Source organism: Antedon mediterranea, chromosome 11 (assembly GCF_964355755.1).
Source record: "Antedon mediterranea chromosome 11, ecAntMedi1.1, whole genome shotgun sequence".
Classification (NCBI taxonomy): Eukaryota; Metazoa; Echinodermata; class Crinoidea; order Comatulida; family Antedonidae; genus Antedon; species Antedon mediterranea.
Genome location: NC_092680.1, coordinates 15,381,949 through 15,401,403, shown reverse-complemented (window position 1 = coordinate 15,401,403; position 19,455 = coordinate 15,381,949). Strand labels below are relative to the sequence as shown.

Genomic DNA, 19,455 nt, shown 5'->3' with positions numbered 1-19,455 from the left:
GACAATAATTCTAAAGCTCTGTCCACACTATCAAACTTTATGTGAAAAAAAAGTGATGTTATATCACTATTTGGCCATATTATCACTATACAATAATTGGGCTCATCACACTTTTTGTTTTGTAAAACTAGTTTTAATAGAGTAGACAGAGCCTTAGTTCACCGAATTCAAGTCTTGTGATTTCACAAAATTATAATAATACCAATTGTAACGTTTAAATCAGCATCATCATAAATAAATACTATTGTTAATTATTCTGGTAAAAGTAATGGATATATTAGGCCTACTATACTTTTAATGGAGTAAATGACCTGTTGTATCTTTCAATAATATAACAAGAAAATAACCTTGAAGAATTTATTATTATGGCTGATATTGTTTGAAAAGTTTGTTTTTGCTTTTTAACACACACGTTAGGTTAGCAACCATTCTTTTCTAAGAAAATATTTTCCTTTTATATGCGCAATAAAGTATTCTGTTTGCGATTTTCACAATAACGTCGAGAAAATCCTATTGATCTTTTATTGAATTCACTAAAACGTCAACATTGTATAATATTGTGTGATGACTTGACCTGAATTAGAGTTATTCATTGTTAATCAGGTAGGTATAAAAGTTCGTTAAATCATCATAGTTAACAGTTGTCCTGCTTCTACCGCTTTTACAATAATATACATTGGTAATGGATGTATGTACAACTAAATTACTGTTGAATAACAATTCAGATACAATTCACTACAAAATAAAAGACTTATAAACTACCTCAGACTAGAACGAATAATTATTATGCTTTATTTCTTATTATCAATCGTATTTCAATGTAATACTCTTAGTAAGTTGACTGCATGATAATAAATTCGATCTAGTTTACAGCCAAATCAAACATTATTTTATTTTATAAAAAAATCCAAAATGTTAGTAGCTCAAAAGATGTTTATACGTTTTTAGTATTCATCGTATTTACTAGAGTTTGTAGACGAAGTTCTTCCTCTAGGAAGTGCAGACGATGGTTCTCGGAATGATAAAAAGGTTTTAGAAATTCCTCTAGTAGATATAAAAAGTGGCAAAAAAGAATAACAAATGATTGGTAAATTGTAGATAGCAGTTCTACTAAAATTAGTATAAATTGTGTTATAAGTATAGTACAATAGTGTGTGTATAAATGTGGATGGACGTTTATTAGATGGTAGGGGGCGGGGGGGGGGGGTAATTATTAAATGATGTTCCGGGCGTTTATTCAAATAAATACCATCCTAATTGGTATAATTAATACATTATTTTGCGATACAGTGAGCCGTTTTGGCCTAAGAAGGAAGACGTTTTAGACGGCTTGCATCATGGGCAGAAGTATCCCAGGGGCCGAACGGGACACAGATAGCGCACAGTACATAAAGTCCTGGCAGCTTACTAAAAAACTCGGCTATCGGGGTTTCCTCCGATTTCAAACAAAAGCTCTTATCATCAGTTTTCTCGATGTAATTTTTTATACTTATTCCCCACAATATACTCATATGTCTTATGAATATATTTAATTTGATGTGTATGTATATATCTTCAAACGCGCGGTCCGAAAATAAAAAAAAAACTAAAATAGCTAAAGCCACCAACGGCCAACTTAGTTGCAAGGTGATTGATACACCTTACCGTGAACCCGGAAATTACTTCTACCGCGCGTAGAGTTAAAAATCTACCAATGAAATCATACATTTTGTTATAGCCTAAAACTCTTTATAATATCTTCCTAAGATAGAAAGATAGATAGAAATCTGAGATAGATAAGATAGGTATCCAAGGCGAAGATTTGTCCCGAAGTTAAAATGTAAATAACATAACGTATATATATATAACATTTATTCATTGCTTAAAGTGTTATATAGCGCCTAATGTTGTGAAACCTCTAAGCGGTGAACATTATTACCCGTCATTTTTGTATCAAACACGTATAGAAAAATACTACTATAATAGGCCTACAGCTAGTAATCAGCGCAAAGTTGTGTCTTAATCTAACCGGTTACCCAATTTTATACACCTGGGTATAGAGAGAGGTAAACGTAAGTAAAGTATCTTGCCTAAAGGGCCTTTCACACCTGCTCCGGCACGGTTCCGGTCCGGCGACGGCAAATCCAATCGAACGTCAATGTTTCGTTTTCACGTGGCTACGCGCATATCGATTGGTGCTTGGCCGCGTGGAGCGTCGTAAAAACGAAACATTTGTGTTCGATTCGCCGGACCGGAACCGTGCCGGAACAGGTGTGAAAGGCCCTTAAGGATACAAGCAATGCGGCAGAGTTTGATTCGAACCGCGATATCACGATCAGTAGTCCAACGTCCAACACACTGCGCCACACACCCTTACGTACCACAATAGCATTTGGTGTAGTACAGAACTCCAAAGTGACGATCTGTATTATCTACAACACTGTTTAAGTTGATGACCTACATCTATATAATATGCTACCACATATTTGTTACGTATCAGTATTGCTTGTTGTAATTTACTTTGTTTCTAAAAGATAGGTATTTTTTGAAGTTGTTTTTCTGATAAAACGTTTGTGTTTCAACCATTCGTTTCTATGAACACACATTCCAATAGTTAAAGACAGGTCACAGTGATCTGTAAATATACTTTATTGTTCTGATATTTTTTTATTTCTTTATAAAGTGTTAGTCATGCAAACATGCATATTGCGTCACTGTCTGCGATTGTATTATTTTATTCTGTCATATTAGACTATCTATCATTTGTTGTTAACAAAGTGAATGACCTGGATATGTGAAAATTCGAACAACAATATACATAGCCTGCTTTTTATTAAAAAAATTGATGCTTTGAAAAGTGTTCTTGCTTTTATAACACCCGTTTGCAAACAGTAGAAAAAGTTGAGAGATGGTCTTTATTTCATGGCTACCTTTTGGGCAGTTTATCAAAGTTAAATAAGTTATTTATTTCGTATAAATATTCACAACCACAATTAGATAAAATATAATTAATCTTAATATTTATTTTTCTACTATGTTTAAAAAGATTTTAAAAATTGTTTTGCTTTTTGTTTTCTTTTACCCTTATTTTACACCCACACACATTCCTTTCTTTGACATGTGACATGGCCAATAACTGTATTGTTGGTGATTTGTTGGGAATTTTTAAAGTCGGATTTGGCATGCGCACACATCCCAAAGCACGCCTGTGAAGAGAGTCTATGCAAACATCTGCTGATAATTAGGCACTTAAGTAAAATAAGATTTCGGACAGGTTTTTGGTCGGTGAACTAAACTCTCAAATTTGTTGTGAGGATATTGAATGGAATTAACCGGACTAATATAAGTGTGTAATCTTCATATAAAGTTCGTGCTTCGCATAGTTGATACGTATCGTCTGTATCCGGCTGTCAACATGTATCCAACATCTATTTCAACAGAAAAGAAGGCAAATGAAGATTCTCAGGTAAAAATCAAGGAGTTTTTTTTATATTTTTAATTAAATGTATAATAGCTGAAATCTATCGATATCGTCAGTACTCTATAACTTGAACTCATTATTATTTTAGGAACCAATCTTAACTAAAAACGCTTCATTGAAACGGCAACACATTGTCATAACTGTAGGCCTATTTGTGTTGTTTCTGGTTGTTGGAGTAGTCGCAGCAATTGTACTTATGTCAAGACACTTCGTAAGTAAAACCTTGTTATTGTTGTAGGCTGACGGTATATAATTGGTGGCATAATGTATACCTCTAAGTATTGCCTATTTTACAAATAAAAAAAAAATAATAATAATTTATTAGGAAATGACACCTTTGCATCGGTGGCACAAACAGAAGTGGTGCATCCAATTTAACATATACATCAAAACAATACAATAATTTACCCAGCCCCTGTAAATGTTTACTTTTCAAGCCTACAATTAGTCCTATGATTGTATAAAAAAAAACGAAAAGTGTTTGATATAAGGACTCGTACAAGAACAATAAACCGTAGGTCCAGTGTACAAAAAATGCTCGTGTGCACTGTAAATAATCTGTACATCGTTCGAGACGGTAGGGGATTGATTACCCCGGTGTGTACTTGCTTACACGGCAACTATCAAATAACAGGTAAGGTAGCGCTACAACTGTCACGGCGTGACCCTTAGCGAAGAAGCATGTAAGTTGAAGAGTGTAACATCTACGTCCACAGCGATATGAGTAATAATTGTTGGAATGGCGCTATACAACTATTACTACCTTATTATTAAATGTATACAATGTTTCACCTTTAATGCAAATGCGGTATTACAAACCAATCTAAGTTATTCTGGGCTTTCTTTATTATACGTTGAATTGTATTCATTATACATGCTAGAAGTGTACACATCATGATAGGCCTACATTGCATCACATAGTATTAGTGAGTTATTTATCTTATTACGTAAGCTACCGTATGTAGCCTATCGATGATGTAAGTTATCATTAACAGTTTCATTTTACTTAGATGACGCGGTGCAGAACAGTAAACTATGTTGATGATGGAATAGCACACTCAATTAGTGTATATACGTACCCCAGCCATCTTGTGGAAATTCTGACATTTGAACAAATTGCCAATGTGACTGACGGAGGGACAATTATATTTGATTTTAGCCAGGTAAAATTCTAAAGCAGTCGACGAACCTTAAATTTTATAGCCGATAATTAAAATTTGACGAAAATTGTCCTTTGTTGCAATAAATACTTCTAGTTTTATTCTACCAAATTTGATCACTTTAGTTTCATAAATCCGATTCTATTTTATTTTTAAAGAAACTCGTTGCAGCTTACAGCGTCAATAACAGCGCCTGTTATTTGTGGGCAGATGATGACTTGGTTTGGCACGACCATAATAAGGTATGTATTTTCCGGTATTTTTTTAACTAAGAAAAACGATTATTTTAAAGAATTCAATGCATATAAACGTCATCTTTAAATAATCAATGTTCTAAATTATAATAGACGATTTTATATAGTTTCATATTGATGGTTGAAGAAGTGTAAATGTGAATAATAACTACGCTAATGCATCGTATTTTCTCTACCTCTAGTTTTTCAACGGTAACTCCCCATCGTTTTATGTCGAAAGAAAGGGCATGATTCCATCAGAGTTCCTAAAAGCAGTCGTTGTTGATGAAATCGTTGATCAATGCTTCAATATACCCACGTATTGGTCAACCAAAGTGGTGGAACATAATAAACAAGCACCTGAAACTAGGTCTTTAAGAAACAGACGTAAAATGTCTGATGACCATGTCACATGGATACCGGACGTATCTTGTTCGTTTGATTGGGAAGGATTTGGTTGCACGGCAATCTGAATGCTACCAATGGTATTTTAAGGAATCATTAGCTACATATTAAATTTACTATACTAAAAAAAATAACAAATATATTAATATTTTTACATTATACTTCGAGGATTTGAAAAGATAATTTAACATGTTGATTCAGTTTTTATCATTTTTTTTTACAATAACATGTATATTATATATAAGTATTGTATTAATTTAGATTATTTTATATTTTACATTTATTATACATATTGAAAGTTTTCCCCAAGATGTTCTTTTACTTCATACAACAGCAGTATTGTCGACTAAAAATACGTCGCGTCAAAAGTATTTCGCGGATCGAATAACCCTTCCAAACAGCCACCCGATCCTGCTACTGTCAGTATCTGAAAAACTATCATTTTAAAGTTTAAATGAGTACAATCTTACAATAATACACAATGCCTAAACACATAATTTGTTTTTTTTAAGAAACAAATTATGTGTTTAGGAATTGTGTATTATTGTAAGATTGTACTCATTTAAACTTTAAAATTAACCTGCGGGTTATATTATCCTTCAAGAAATTGTTGTATGTTGTTGGAAATGAATGTACTTATCAATACTGTAATAGAAATACGGATGCCGTATCCAATATTATTGTACAACTACAGCAGTTAATGCAGATGTAATTCACTATATTATGAGATTATACATTTCATCAGACTAGACCTCAATAGTATGTTGTTCATATTTTTTATGTACTTTTGTCATCAACTAGTTTTCAAGGCAAACCACTAAAGTTAAAATCAGTGATCAGTTGGTTACAAAGGACGAATTGAATTATCAATCAATAATGTACGCGATTTTGGTTATAGTTCTATACAACATTAAACAAAATGTATTATCTTTCCCTTATAATAATAATAATAATAATCTTCATTTATTGTATATGAAAGAGGTGTTTATGTTTTTATTGTATTTCGGTGCAAGGATTTTCAATAGCGAATTTTATCACTATCACGTCCCAATATTTATACGGATATAGTCTACACTACGTAGCCTTTTTATAGAACAATAATATAGAAAATGCATAAATAATATAAGATTGACTACAAATATTTGCTATAAAAATAGACGGCAACGTATTTTGAAAAACAAATTGTGCCCTGTCGCAAATTCCGAAAGAAAGCTAAATATGCCTCTGTATAATATGCATAATATGATTAGCAGAATCGCAGATGGACATGCTCCCACGAAACTCTCTACCGTGGACAAAACCATTCGATGCGCAATCAATAAAATCCACAACATCTGTACATATAACTGTATTTAATGAACACAGTGATTTGAACTAATTCTCAATTGTTGCAAACAATATTTTACCATCCTGCAAACGTGGAGTTTTGTCTTTACAAGTAATTTAATTGTCTATAGCTTGATAATCTCACTTCTTTTAACCTTACCGTAGGCCTATACGTATAAGTAATTTACCACTCTTGAACAATGGAACGAGAATTGTCTTGCGGTGTCTGCATGGACTTGTATGACGACCCCGTGTTACTACCATGTGCCCATAGCTTTTGTAGAAAGTGTCTAAAAGATTCAAAGTTAGATGAAATTCAAAATCGATCCAGAGGTGAAGATGAAGACCGTTTGGTGGCTCCGATCGCTAAACCACGAAAGGCAAAGAATTTGCAATGCCCTACTTGTCGCAGTGAAGTACCACTTGACTATCGACGTCTCAATGGCTTACAGAAGAACTTTCTACTTGAGAATATTGTTGAGAGGTACAGGGAATCACGACAGTTAGGCGGTGAACACGAAAAAAATGTACCTTGTCAGGGATGCGATGGGGAGCCTAGCACAGCCACGAAAACATGCATGGAATGCCGAGTATCATACTGCGATACATGCCTACCATTATGCCACCCACTTCGTGGTGTTCTGGCTAAGCACTGTCTTGTCGAAGCCAAGTATTCGCCTCAACAACGCACTCTTATATGTCCTGATCATGAAGATGAAAAAATTAAAATTTACTGTGAGAATTGCAAGATTCCTATCTGCTTTTTATGTGACCGAATAGGAACACATAAAGGACATCAGGTTGCTGAACTGAAAACTACGTTTGGACGAGAAAGGGTAAGATAAAATATAACATGTAAATAGGCCTATATTACAATATCTAACAAGTTATAATGTTTGATACTTTAAAGTCAAGTACAGGCAAAAATGTTAGATATAAAATGTACAATATGTAACAGAATCACAACAACAAAATCATAAATTCACTGAAAATATTAAAATAAAACATTCGGCAAAATCTGCAAAAACACAAGTTGTTCAGTAGTTGGTTTTGCATATCTGCTGGTGAATTTATTTTCTGGGCAATGGGGATTTTACCCTATTGTTTTTGGGTAACAAATATTGTAACTTTAACTATTCCTAAAACTCAAGCTCTTTCTTATCTTACAACTCGAATACATAGATAGAAACCTATTGAAAACATAGATAGAAACATAGTGAAAACATAGATAGAAACATAGTGAAAACATAGATAGAAACATAGTGAAAACATAGATAGAAACATAGTGAAAACATAGATAGAAACATAGTGAAAACATAGATAGAAACATAGTGAAAACATAGATAGAAACAAAGTGAAAACATAGATAGAAACATACTAAAACATAGATAGAAACATAGTGAAAACATAGATAGAAACATACTAAAACATAGATAGAAACATAGTGAAAACATAGATAGAAACATAGTGAAACATAGATAGAAACATAGTTAAAACATAGATAGAAACATAATGAAAACATTGATAGAAACATAGTGAAAACATAGATAGAAACATAGTGAAAACATTGATAGAAACATAATGAAAACATAGATAGAAACATAGTGAAAACATAGATAGAAACATAGTTAAAACATAGATAGAAACATACTAAAACATAGATAGAAACATAGTGAAAACATTGATAGAAACATAGTTAAAACATAGATAGAAACATAGTTAAAACATAGATAGAAACATAATGAAAACATAGATAGAAACATAATGAAAACATAGATAGAAACAATGTGAAAACATTGATAGAAACATAGTGAAAACATTGATAGAAACATAGTGAAAACATAGACAGAAAAAAAAATATAGATAGAAACATAAATCGTTATGATACTTTTTTCAAAAACTAGTTTGATAGTATAGGCAGAATTATCACGAGTATCACGAGTATGGGTGAACAGTTGATTCAAATATCGGTATCATTATTAATTATACAGTATTCAATATAACGAACAAATCATGTAGTCAAATTGTTATAGTTAAACCACCGTAACCATACAAATACGATAGGATATTGCTTTATTTATCTAAGTGAATTAATTGATTTATATCGATTTTTCCGATGATACACGTGGCAAAGGGAAGCGAAAGTCAATATGTCGTAAAATGCACATGTTCAATATAAAAATCTTGTATGATGTTGATGAAAAAACGCCCTTCAAAATGTGCGTCCAGTTTGACTTTTTAAGTGGAGTTATAGCATAATCATGATCATCGAGTCCTTTGTTCAAATCCGGTCATATATCACGATTTAGAACATATATCACACCTCCGACTTTCTGGTAAAACTATAATAGCGCCTCCTGTGTTTGTATTGTGAATAGATTGTCATATGCATGCACAACATTATACAGAATATACTTTTTTTTTTGTAATAGTCATAATTCCTTTTTTTTTCTATAAGGACGTTCTTTCCGACGAACTTGACAGCCTCAAGAAAAAGAACGAAGAAATACAGTTATTTATTTCAGCATTAAAAAGAAAATGCTCAAACGTTGAAGTAAGTATACATATTCACGTCACAAAAGTCGTTAAGATTTATGATGGCCAAGTAGAAATAAGTATACAAAATAAGACAACCAAACTGTTCACAAAACAAAGAAAAAGAATTACGAAAATAAAGTCACAAAATGAGTACAGTTTGACCTAAATACATTTTTTTGTTATATAATCTTGGTTTGTTGCATTTACTATTCTTTTTGAAATAAATAATATTGATGGGTTAAATAGATACATTACTTTATATCAACTTTAAATCCAATTCGTTAACTGTCATTATTAAATGCAAATCAAATTCCTCAGTTTTTATAATTAGGCCTAATGTTTAAGTAAATTAATAACTAAACCACATGGTTTAAAAAAAAATTATATTATTACTTTCCCTCATAAATTTATGCTTTTGTTTAGAGCAACGCTGCTGATCTAAAACGCCAAATTGCAAATGAATGTGCCCAACTCGAAGCTCTAATTTTAGAGCGCCAACATTTGATGGCTGAGCACGTGACATCTTCAATGACGTCAAAATTAGAAGTTCTACAACATCAAATAAGAACTTGCCAGGATAAATTGGAATCAGCGACTGGCCTAGCCGATTACGTCACAGAGGCATTGAAGGAGGAAGAGCCTGCTTCCTTTTTATTGGTATTACATTCATTTTATTCCATTTTCAGTTAAACAATAAACAACAAAAGACAACGGTGAAGTACAATGGGGGTTGCCATAAGTGCTATGCACTAGGTCGAATCGATCCTCCATACTACACCTCGAACTAACAGGAGTAGAAAAATAAAAATATACGTATAGAATAATCCTGTGTGTATTTCAACAATATAATGAAAACGTCACAGTCAATGTATTTTTACGATAATTGTCACGAACTCCTCTTACGTATGTTTCCGAGCGGTTGAAAATACTTTAGGAACTCCCTTGTGACATAAAAATATACACACAAAATCCACAAAGTTGTAAAATAACTCAAAACAAAGCTTTAATTTCAATCAACTTCAACTTTCAACAATCCAGTAAGCACTTTAAACAACAGCTTCACAATAACTTTTACAATCTAATATCCAACCTCTAATATCCAACAACTAATATCCAACCTGCTTCAATCAAAAAATCCTTTTCCCTTCTTACAATTGTCATACTTCCCCTTATATACAATATGTTCATAACCTTCTAGATCATTCCTTATACTTCTTATTCTATTGGTTTATAGTTTCTATTAATAGTACTTCTGGAATGTTCCTGATTGTTCTTATTAATTATACATGGTTTCTTAAATCTAAACATACTCTTATTCTAGAATATTCATGATACTGTACTATGTTACTGAACATGTTAGGAATGGTAAATTATTACAATAATAATGTAATAAGCCTTTTGATGTTGTTTTCTTTATTTGCAGACTGCCGAGCATATGCAAACCAGGTACTGTAAACACAATTTGCATTCACTATTTGCATTCCGTTTCAGAAAACGAGGAAGTATAAAAATAATAACAGTATTTGAAAACTTTAAAAATCAAATAAATATTATAAAGGCTCAAATATATTCTTGTCCAACATTTTAAAATATATAAATTATTTCAATTGTGTTATTGAATATGCCATTTTAATGTCACAGAATAGTTTTTCACTTGACCAAATATTCGATCTAAAAAATATATTTACCTGATGAAAACAAAAATAATTTGAAGCAAAATACAGTCAAATTGACTGAAAGTCAATGGGGTTTGGTTAAACTAAACCGTTTGATTTGAAAACATTTTTTTCCACGTAAGCTATTAATTTTTTAAACTGTGAAATGGCCTTTGCAAGTTTTTTTTATATTAATCTTAATTTTTCATGTTTTTTGGGGGACAATACATCTTTCAGCATCAACACTCGAAAAGGTTTTTTTTATGAAAACAAATCATTTTTGTTTAAAATGTAGTTTCGTTAGTTAAGAAGGTTCAAGTAAATAACCTTAATAATATGTATAAGTGCTGAATCAAATTTAGGCCTGTTTCTTTTTCAAAATATCTTCTACGTTACCTCAGTTTTCTCCAATCATATTAATATGCAGGGTTAAAAGCTGTCGTGAGGCGTGGCCAACCATGCAAGCTGGTGTCACGGATCATTTTAATAATCTTGAAATAAATGTGCAACATCAGAAAAAGGTTATTTCCTCAATGATAGTGAGGGAAATTAAAGGTAAGATGAAGTATAGACTTGTAATTACATAACATTTAGCATGACATTATTATGTAATTATAAACTACATTTGATATCTTATTTTTGACAGACTATTATTGTTATACGTTAGTCTTTGCGCTCCCCTGTTTAAACAATCCTTAATCCGCAATGTCATGTGAATTTATTTTGCACATGCCGGAAAATCGGGTATAAAATCAGAGGTGGCAGCAGGTACTGTCCACTAATTTCAATACTTTTGAGTCAATAAGACGCGTCACTGAAGGATTAATGAATGGCGAAATAATAAGGTAATATATATCCTTAGCGCTTTAACTGTCTTTTCTTTTTTTCTATAAATAGTGCCAAAAGCGCCAGAATTTGATGGTGTACGATGCGTTACAAGCACCGACAAAGTTGTGTTGCGATTTAAACCTTCAGACGATTTCATTGATGGGTTCGACATTTGGTATCGTCCCGCAAATGAGAGCCAGTCATGGGAGCATGGGTACGTCGAAGGCAAAGTAGATGTGGAATTTGCCAAACTAGCGCCTTCTACGGTTTACCAGTTTGTAGGGGCCGCGCGAAACAAGGCTGGCCAATCATCGAAGACTGCAATCTTTTCTTTGCAGACGAAGAGCGAAGGTATGCAGTGTAGGCCCTACACATTTTTCTACAACGTTTTAAACCTCGTTCGTGTACCGTTTATTATTAATTTATATTGTGTATTTGAAATCATATGTGCAGGTCCATTTGGCAATAAACTCGCATTGCCACTATGGCCAGTCTGTAATTTTAATCTACCATACCTGTCTATCGTTCTACTATATACGGTACGTTAACTTTTGGGGTTAGGCCTATTACAAATGTCCATTTACTATGCAAAATTCAGTCATTCATATTATGATTTTAAAAAAAGGGTAGATAATTTTAAAAGAGTTGTGTCCAATTCGCCTTATTTTACCATGACATTTATATCCATCTTTCATGACTATGGGTAACAAGAAAATAAGACGATAAATTAATCCAGGAGACAATGTAGACCGATACTTTCTTCACAGTTTTGTATTGATTTTTTTTAAATAATACAAGAAATACCGGTAAATATACATTAAAAATGTAATAAAGAGTCGGTTTTCAAGAAAATGTTTTATGGAACGACGATTTTTATAGGTTTACAATATTTTAGATATAAATAATACTAGTCCACTAAAGTAAGCACACTATATTCGCAGGGATACTTGGCGCTGTGCATCATGGACTTCGACTAAAATCCCAACACTATTATTTTGGGTGCAGGGTGCAGGGTACCGTCGAACAAAACCCGGTTTGCAACGATGCGTTTTATAGATATAATTGTTTTACCATTAACTGAATCAATTTTGATATATTACATGATAATTGTGGTTATGCTACAGTGCCTATAATTGAAGGCAGGCCCATGAACTGTAAAATGCCAATAAAAAATGCTCTTTAAACGACCCTTTTTATTCTAAAATGAACTTTATACACACATTACATTTTTATTTTCAGCACTAAAGTTCAACATCGATGTGAACTTATTGCCTAGTGTCATGAGAATTTCCCCTGACGGAAAAGTTTTAAGTACAATTGAGAGAGTATCACCTACAGCTCACGGGGCAACTTACGCCGTAGGGAAGATCTTTTTGGAGAATGGTGTTCAATATTGGGAGGCTAGTATAAATCGAATACGACAGGGTACTAACTGTAAAGTCAATGAACGATTGTCATCGAACGCCCCCGCTATCGTGGCGTCTATTGGAGTAGTTGCGTCATCATCCACGCGATCGACGGCGCTCGGAATGGATAACACTTCGTGGGCTCTAGAAGCTACAGACGATGGTCTTTTCCGATGGTTCGTTACACGTGCAACTCATACACAACTTAGCCACACTAGTTCACATGTTGGAATAATGGTCAATTATCAGAAAGGAAGTTTAATGTTTTTCGATCATAAAAGCATGGTTCCACTTTTAAAGTCTCCTCTGAACAAAAACGTGCATCTTATTCCAGGTTTTGCTGTCTATAGCCCGCATTGGCAAATGAAGGTAATCACAGGCTTAAAAGTACCAGAAAACATATCTATATAGGCCTAAATTTTAATCGTTATTAATGTAAATTTAAAGGATTTTTTATTTAATAATACTATATTGTTAGAATTGCATTATTATTGGCATGGAAAAAGTGACGATAAAACGGCCTAATGGATTTAATTACATATACTTTTGTGAAATTGCCAAAATACATCGTACACAATTGTTGACCTCAATCCTCAGTAAAAATACCAGATTTGCACCCACAATAGTTTTGCCTTCACCCTGAAACAATATCATAGATCCAGCCTTGAATGTTTACTAGTTGCCTCAACACGTTTGCAGGGTGTTTTTTTTTAATAAATATTTATTTATCACGTTTACAATAAAGTTTTCAAGCATGTAACTAAGTTGAAAGACGGGTATTAAATCACAAGCGTCCAAGCATGCCTAGAGAAAGAGTGAGTTCATACAACTGTGAAAAAGTATCTAGGTGAATAACGATAACAAAGTATCTATTTAGATTGCTTAATAATTAACAACACGTTATTCACGTGAACCCCCTCCCAATCCCACCTTGCTTCGGTTCATTTAGACAGGAGGTGAAAGGTCAACAATCGTCTAAAATTACCAGGCCCCAACAGACGACCAAATGAGTGTTACAAATTGATTATTATTATTTTACACACCACTACAACATGTTTATGTATTTTACCGCGATTTATTTCTGTGACCCGACCACCCTTTAATTTGTGGAAACTTAAGGGCATTTTCGAAACACAAGTTCATGAACCTTGATGTCCACTTAACAGCAGGGTCGTGATAACATAACTTACAATTTTATATTTATATTATTTCGATTGACACATAATAAATGTGTGTAGCTTAATTTAGGTCAAAAATTTAGGTTTATTGTATAATTTTTCAGAAAATAATTCTCTTTTATGGTTGGTGATTTACTTTGCTAAATTTTGCAGATTAGTCTATATTAACAGTTATTAAATAAAACAGTTATGAATAATCAATAATGATGTTTTAGTTTCTTTAAAAAACCTGTATTATTCAGTAGGCCTATTATTATTATTTCAATTTCAATCTTCAGAATATTATCTTTCATCTATGGTTATAAGAGAGATTTCATAATGCAAATACGTCTATCTTAATCGAACTATAATAATAAATTCGCAATTTTAACTTCAATAAATCTAATCAGCAAAAAAGTCTGTATAACATGTTATTATTATATCGTATACCACAATATGCTTTTACATGCTGTATCCTTCAATTGACATCGTTTTAAACGGTATTAGTATATTAACCTTTTTTAAATAGGCCTACATGCTACATATTATTCTGTTTCAATTCTAATATACAGTCTATCAATTATATATCAATATGGCACACACAATGCAACTTTGTTTAAGAGAACTTCACAAGAGTGACCCATTGCCAAAAGACATTTTCAAATTTTAATCCAACCTAAATAAGAATATATTTGGTACCCCGTGTGTTGTTATATAATTTTGCTGATGCCCCAGAGCGAGTAAGGTGGGGCAAACCACTTTATAAACGAACCTGGGAGAGCGAATAGGAATGCATCATTCTTTATTTTAAAACTAATAATTACAGATTTAGATTACACATAATGAAATGATTGGCAGGGAAAGAGTGCACTCGCACAGAATTAAGTCGAAAAGGCTCATTTCAAGCTATGCACGTATGATCAGGAATTAATGTACTTTACCTAAACCTGTTTTTATATATTCAAATTCTACCAATTTCCAATTCTTTTTCTATGTTATATATTAATTTTATGATGTTAGTAAAAAGGGGTTCAAGGGTAGTAAATAAGTGTACACCAGCCAACACGTGGGCGAAATATTAAGTATCCATCAAGCCTAAAAGGGTTACAAATTATTAAGGTAAAAGTACATCTAACTTTTTTCAATCACAAACTACAAGTATTCAAATGTTTACACTGCATTCTATACACTAAGTGTACTTTTGCTGAGTGTTTCAAGCGTGCAATACGCTAATTTATCAATCTCGTAAAACTAAACCTCCAGAGAAGGTAATTGGACTATTCTAGGTTCATTCAGACGAAATTTGCTACTCATCCGTGCCATACCAATGAGCCATAATAAGGAAATACTCGAAAATGTCTTGTGTGTTAACCTAAACTATAGGCCTACAATGATAATGGTAATTTCTTATCTGTCAATAACGTGATTAAGATGATGATAGGCCTAAATGATGATGGAGTAGAAAATATTTAACAACAGTATTTTAGAAACTTAAATACAGAAAGTGAATAAAAATGTACGAATAAAAAAAATAAAAATGCTTCGCTGCTTCCCACTATGACGTAAATTAAAGTTTGATTCTCACTTGGAACGCAACACAACGACGGGGCAACGATAATGTGTTGGCCAATCACAAGCGATAGATTTGGTCAACTGTCTACTTTCAGTCCGCTTACGTCCTTGCGCGACTCGCAACGCAAATGATAGTTTTGCCAATCACAAGCAACTGTTGTAATTAGTATAATAATTTGGGTTCTGTAGTCGTTTTCCTTCTCAAATTATAGTAAAACGAATTTATTATTTTACTTACAGATTGAAACCATAAATTGTGTATTGTTTCAACGAACACGTGTAATAGGCCTATTAAACAGTATTTTTCGTGATGCACAATAATGTTATTGTCAAGATTACATTATACAACATCACAAAGATTGTACTATAACATACCCTACAATAGAAACCCAGGGGTGTCTTGGTTAAAATATTTCCCCTCGTTTCACAAAAAAAGTGTCCCCTGAATAGGAGGTGTTCTAATGTAATAGAGTTAGTTTATATAAAAAGATACATTGATTCGCTGGTACTAGGTCGGGTGATTAACAATGAAGCGTGTTGCAGTTGAAAGTGGAATGAAAAGATTGATTTATTGATACGTATCTAAGAAATTTATATCACATGGTAAAGTGAATGTTTACATACAATACATGTATTATTAAGTTCAGGATATACAATAAACGTCAATTATGTTGCTTCTGAGATGGTTCTATAAACGAAAGACAGTATATAATAGATAAAAATGTCAATCTTGATACATTATATACAAAGTATATCTATTTAAAAGTTTAAGGCATTCTAACAAGATGCAACATATTAATAGCTGTTTGGTGTATACAGATACATACCTATTGACAGTAGCAGAATCGGGTGTTTTAATTCACTTTTAATCTGTATTAGCCTATATGTATTGTTGTTGAACTAATTGATATTGTGCCTTAAGCTTGGTTCCCACTAGAACGTAACGCAAGAACGTAAACGCAACGCAAGCGTTTTAACCAATGACAAGCGAAGTTATAGACAGTTGAATAAGCCATTGTGATTGGTCAATTCACTTGCGTTGCGTTACGTCCTTGTGTTGCGTCGCTAGTGGGAACCACGCTTTATACATTTTGATGGTTTAGTCCTCACGTCATAACATAACTTTGCAACTTGTGATATGTTTATCCAGAAATAGCAATTTACTTTGATATCCACTAGGAAACTTCACTTGTTGTGATAAATTCCCATTAGCAAAATTATTGAGAAATAAACTTGTAAGCAAACACTTTTGCAAAATTGTTTAGTTCTAAAAAAAGGTTTAATTTTCTAATATTTACAACTGTACATTTGCTAGCATTAAAAACGGTTTTTTTTTCACACTAGCTATTGAACTATAACTGAATACAGTAGTACGGGTATCTCTGTGTATTTCCTGCCTCAAACCACAACATCGTATGTAGGCCTACTTAAATTATTATCACTGTTTAGTATATAAAAACAAGAATATTGAATCATCTCATCGAATTTCGAATCTTGCAATGTTCTTATTATAGCCTATATACCAAAAAAGATGATGGAGCTTATCCATGGTTCTTGCTACAGCTAGTGGTTAAAGTAGGTTCAAACCACGGGAATAAAGTTCCATAGAATTAGTGTTAAAATGTAGAATTCCACTTAAAATTACGATTCTTATTTACAAACGACGTAAGCGTCCCATACGCAGACGCGCAAACACACATGTGGATGTGCATTAATCAATGTAGTTGTATTCTGTAAAACTGGGATCGCCCTGGGCATACAGCACGTATTACTACCGCTTACTATATTCCAACATTTTGTTATATTCCATTTGCTTGTTCATTCTACTTATCTATCAAATAAATCTCAGTAATCAAAATAAATTTACAAATAAATCTTATGCCAAAACGACTTTGTACGGGGTATAGTTAAATATCTTTAATATCAACGGTGTATGCGCAGTGACTTAAAATGTGCAATGCGTCAAGTTTATATTAATAAATCATGTTGTAAATCAGATAAAAAGAAATTGGCCGGCAGTTCCTCCGTCTCGTTTACGATAGAATCCAGCACCAAATCTTCCGGGCACGGAAGTATTATAAATAACAAACCGTACGGAGAGGTGCAATCAGAATACTTTTAAAACTAAATCTTGATATGGCATATTATTGGGGCTCACACTTGGTTTATCACGTAATAATTTCAGTTGTTCTGAACTTGTTCATTCTCTAACTATCTATCAAATAAATCTCAGTAATCAAAATAAATTCACAAATAAATCTTGCGCCTAAAGGACTATGTGTGGTACAGTGGTTTTGTTTAATTTTATTCTCGGTAATTTAAATGGCGCATGCGCAATTCTTTAAGGTAACTAATAAATCATTTTGTAATCAGATAAACAATCTTAAGTCAGTCTTCCATACAAAACGCAATTTGCCAGTCCCTCCTTCACGTTCGTTTCCAATGTCAGTTTATTCGTATAAATAGTGTGATCCCTATCCACTGCATGGTAACAACCAAATCAATTCATTGAACCTAACACAGAAGAAACACAGGAAGATGCAATCAATTTTATAGACTTACAAAGATAATCTTAAAATGCAGTACTCTGGGATTATTGTTTTATTCACTATTTGGAATTTAATTTCTGTTACTGGTGGAAGACATTTCACTATTGGTAAGTACACAATATGTATATCAATGGATGGTTTATGTTTGTAAAAATCTGTCTAAATATTAATTATTTCGTTGAGTGATGAGGCCGAAATATGTCCGGAAAAGGAGCATATGGAAGGGGGAAGGAAACTGTCTTGAAATATGGAGAAGATGAAGACGTGGTCGGTGGAAGATGAAACGTAATGCTTCTTAGAAAGTGGTGTCCGACACAAAGGAATAATATTATTCCAAAGCTGAAAATTGGATATATTCACTAGCTAGATGAAATTTTAATTATCCGGCTGCTATCAATGATGAACTAAACTGTGTGCTTTATTGAATTATCCAAAATCAAAAGGAAAATTTAGATTGTAAATGATTGTAGGTGATTATATTTAATATTAAAGTTCTTCAGTTCAGTTATTTTGTAATAAACCTTAATACGTTTAAATAATTAAATAAAATCTGAAGTTATATAACTCATCATCATCACGAACGTTAAACGTCTTGCGACATAGCGCGCCAAGACTTCTCCAATCAGAGCGATTATTGGTAAAATTGTGGATTTTTCTTTTCGTATAATTTTTTATAATTTTTATCCAGGTGGTTTTGGGTCGTCGTCTTTTTGGTCTCTTGACTTTTCCCATAGATTCGGATAGAGCTCTAAGTTATATATTGTAATATTAGTATTTTTTCTTCCTTATCGCCTTTTTGAAGATTTTTATATCCGCGTCTGCTTACCAAAGCTCTAGTGGTTTCTACCTTTTCTCAATCCGTCTTCGAATTGGTGTATGACTGTAAATACCTGTCAGGGTACACATGCTGTGAGTCCAGGGTTCAAATTCCAAAATTCTAAAGGGGTTTTATTTTTTTTACAAATAAAAAAAAACTTCCTTTTTAACAAAACTCTATTTTATTAACCTCATAGACGATTCCCACATAGTTTAAAAAACAGATAATGTGGGAACTTTCACATTATTATCCATACCCACGTGGTTATTTGATTCGGTAGAAAAGGTGAAAAGTCTGGGCTATAATCGTATTACTGATAATTAGACTAGGCCTACTTTTCTTCATAAAA

The 19,455-nt window shown here is 32.8% G+C and overlaps 2 protein-coding genes across 2 annotated transcripts; both read left to right on the top strand.

Annotated features, from left to right (window-relative positions):
- Positions 1-3,371: 3,371 nt before the first annotated feature.
- On the top strand, positions 3,372-5,712 carry LOC140062886 (uncharacterized). Its single transcript, XM_072109273.1, has 5 exons — positions 3,372-3,445; positions 3,549-3,671; positions 4,471-4,623; positions 4,779-4,862; positions 5,057-5,712. Exons 1-5 carry the CDS (start codon positions 3,395-3,397, stop codon positions 5,324-5,326), a joined length of 681 nt encoding a protein of 226 aa, XP_071965374.1. The 5' UTR covers positions 3,372-3,394; the 3' UTR covers positions 5,327-5,712.
- Positions 5,713-6,624: 912 nt separating this feature from the next.
- LOC140062438 (E3 ubiquitin-protein ligase Midline-1-like) lies at positions 6,625-14,460 on the top strand. Its single transcript, XM_072108658.1, has 7 exons — positions 6,625-7,420; positions 9,043-9,138; positions 9,546-9,779; positions 10,546-10,568; positions 11,205-11,332; positions 11,675-11,956; positions 12,845-14,460. The coding sequence occupies exons 1-7, from the start codon at positions 6,785-6,787 to the stop codon at positions 13,420-13,422; spliced, it is 1,977 nt and encodes a 658-aa protein (XP_071964759.1). The 5' UTR covers positions 6,625-6,784; the 3' UTR covers positions 13,423-14,460.
- Positions 14,461-19,455: the final 4,995 nt, after the last annotated feature.

Coding starts and splice junctions, on each gene's coding strand:
- LOC140062438 (XM_072108658.1), top strand. CDS start 6,785: ATGGAACGAGAATTGTCTTGCGGTGTCTGCATGGACTTGTATGACGAC. Junction 9,780..10,545: donor AGCCTGCTTCCTTTTTATTG/GTATTACATTCA, acceptor CTTTATTTGCAG/ACTGCCGAGCATATGCAAAC. Junction 10,569..11,204: donor GCCGAGCATATGCAAACCAG/GTACTGTAAACA, acceptor ATTAATATGCAG/GGTTAAAAGCTGTCGTGAGG.
- LOC140062886 (XM_072109273.1), top strand. CDS start 3,395: ATGTATCCAACATCTATTTCAACAGAAAAGAAGGCAAATGAAGATTCT. Junction 4,624..4,778: donor TTATATTTGATTTTAGCCAG/GTAAAATTCTAA, acceptor TTATTTTTAAAG/AAACTCGTTGCAGCTTACAG. Junction 4,863..5,056: donor TTTGGCACGACCATAATAAG/GTATGTATTTTC, acceptor CTCTACCTCTAG/TTTTTCAACGGTAACTCCCC.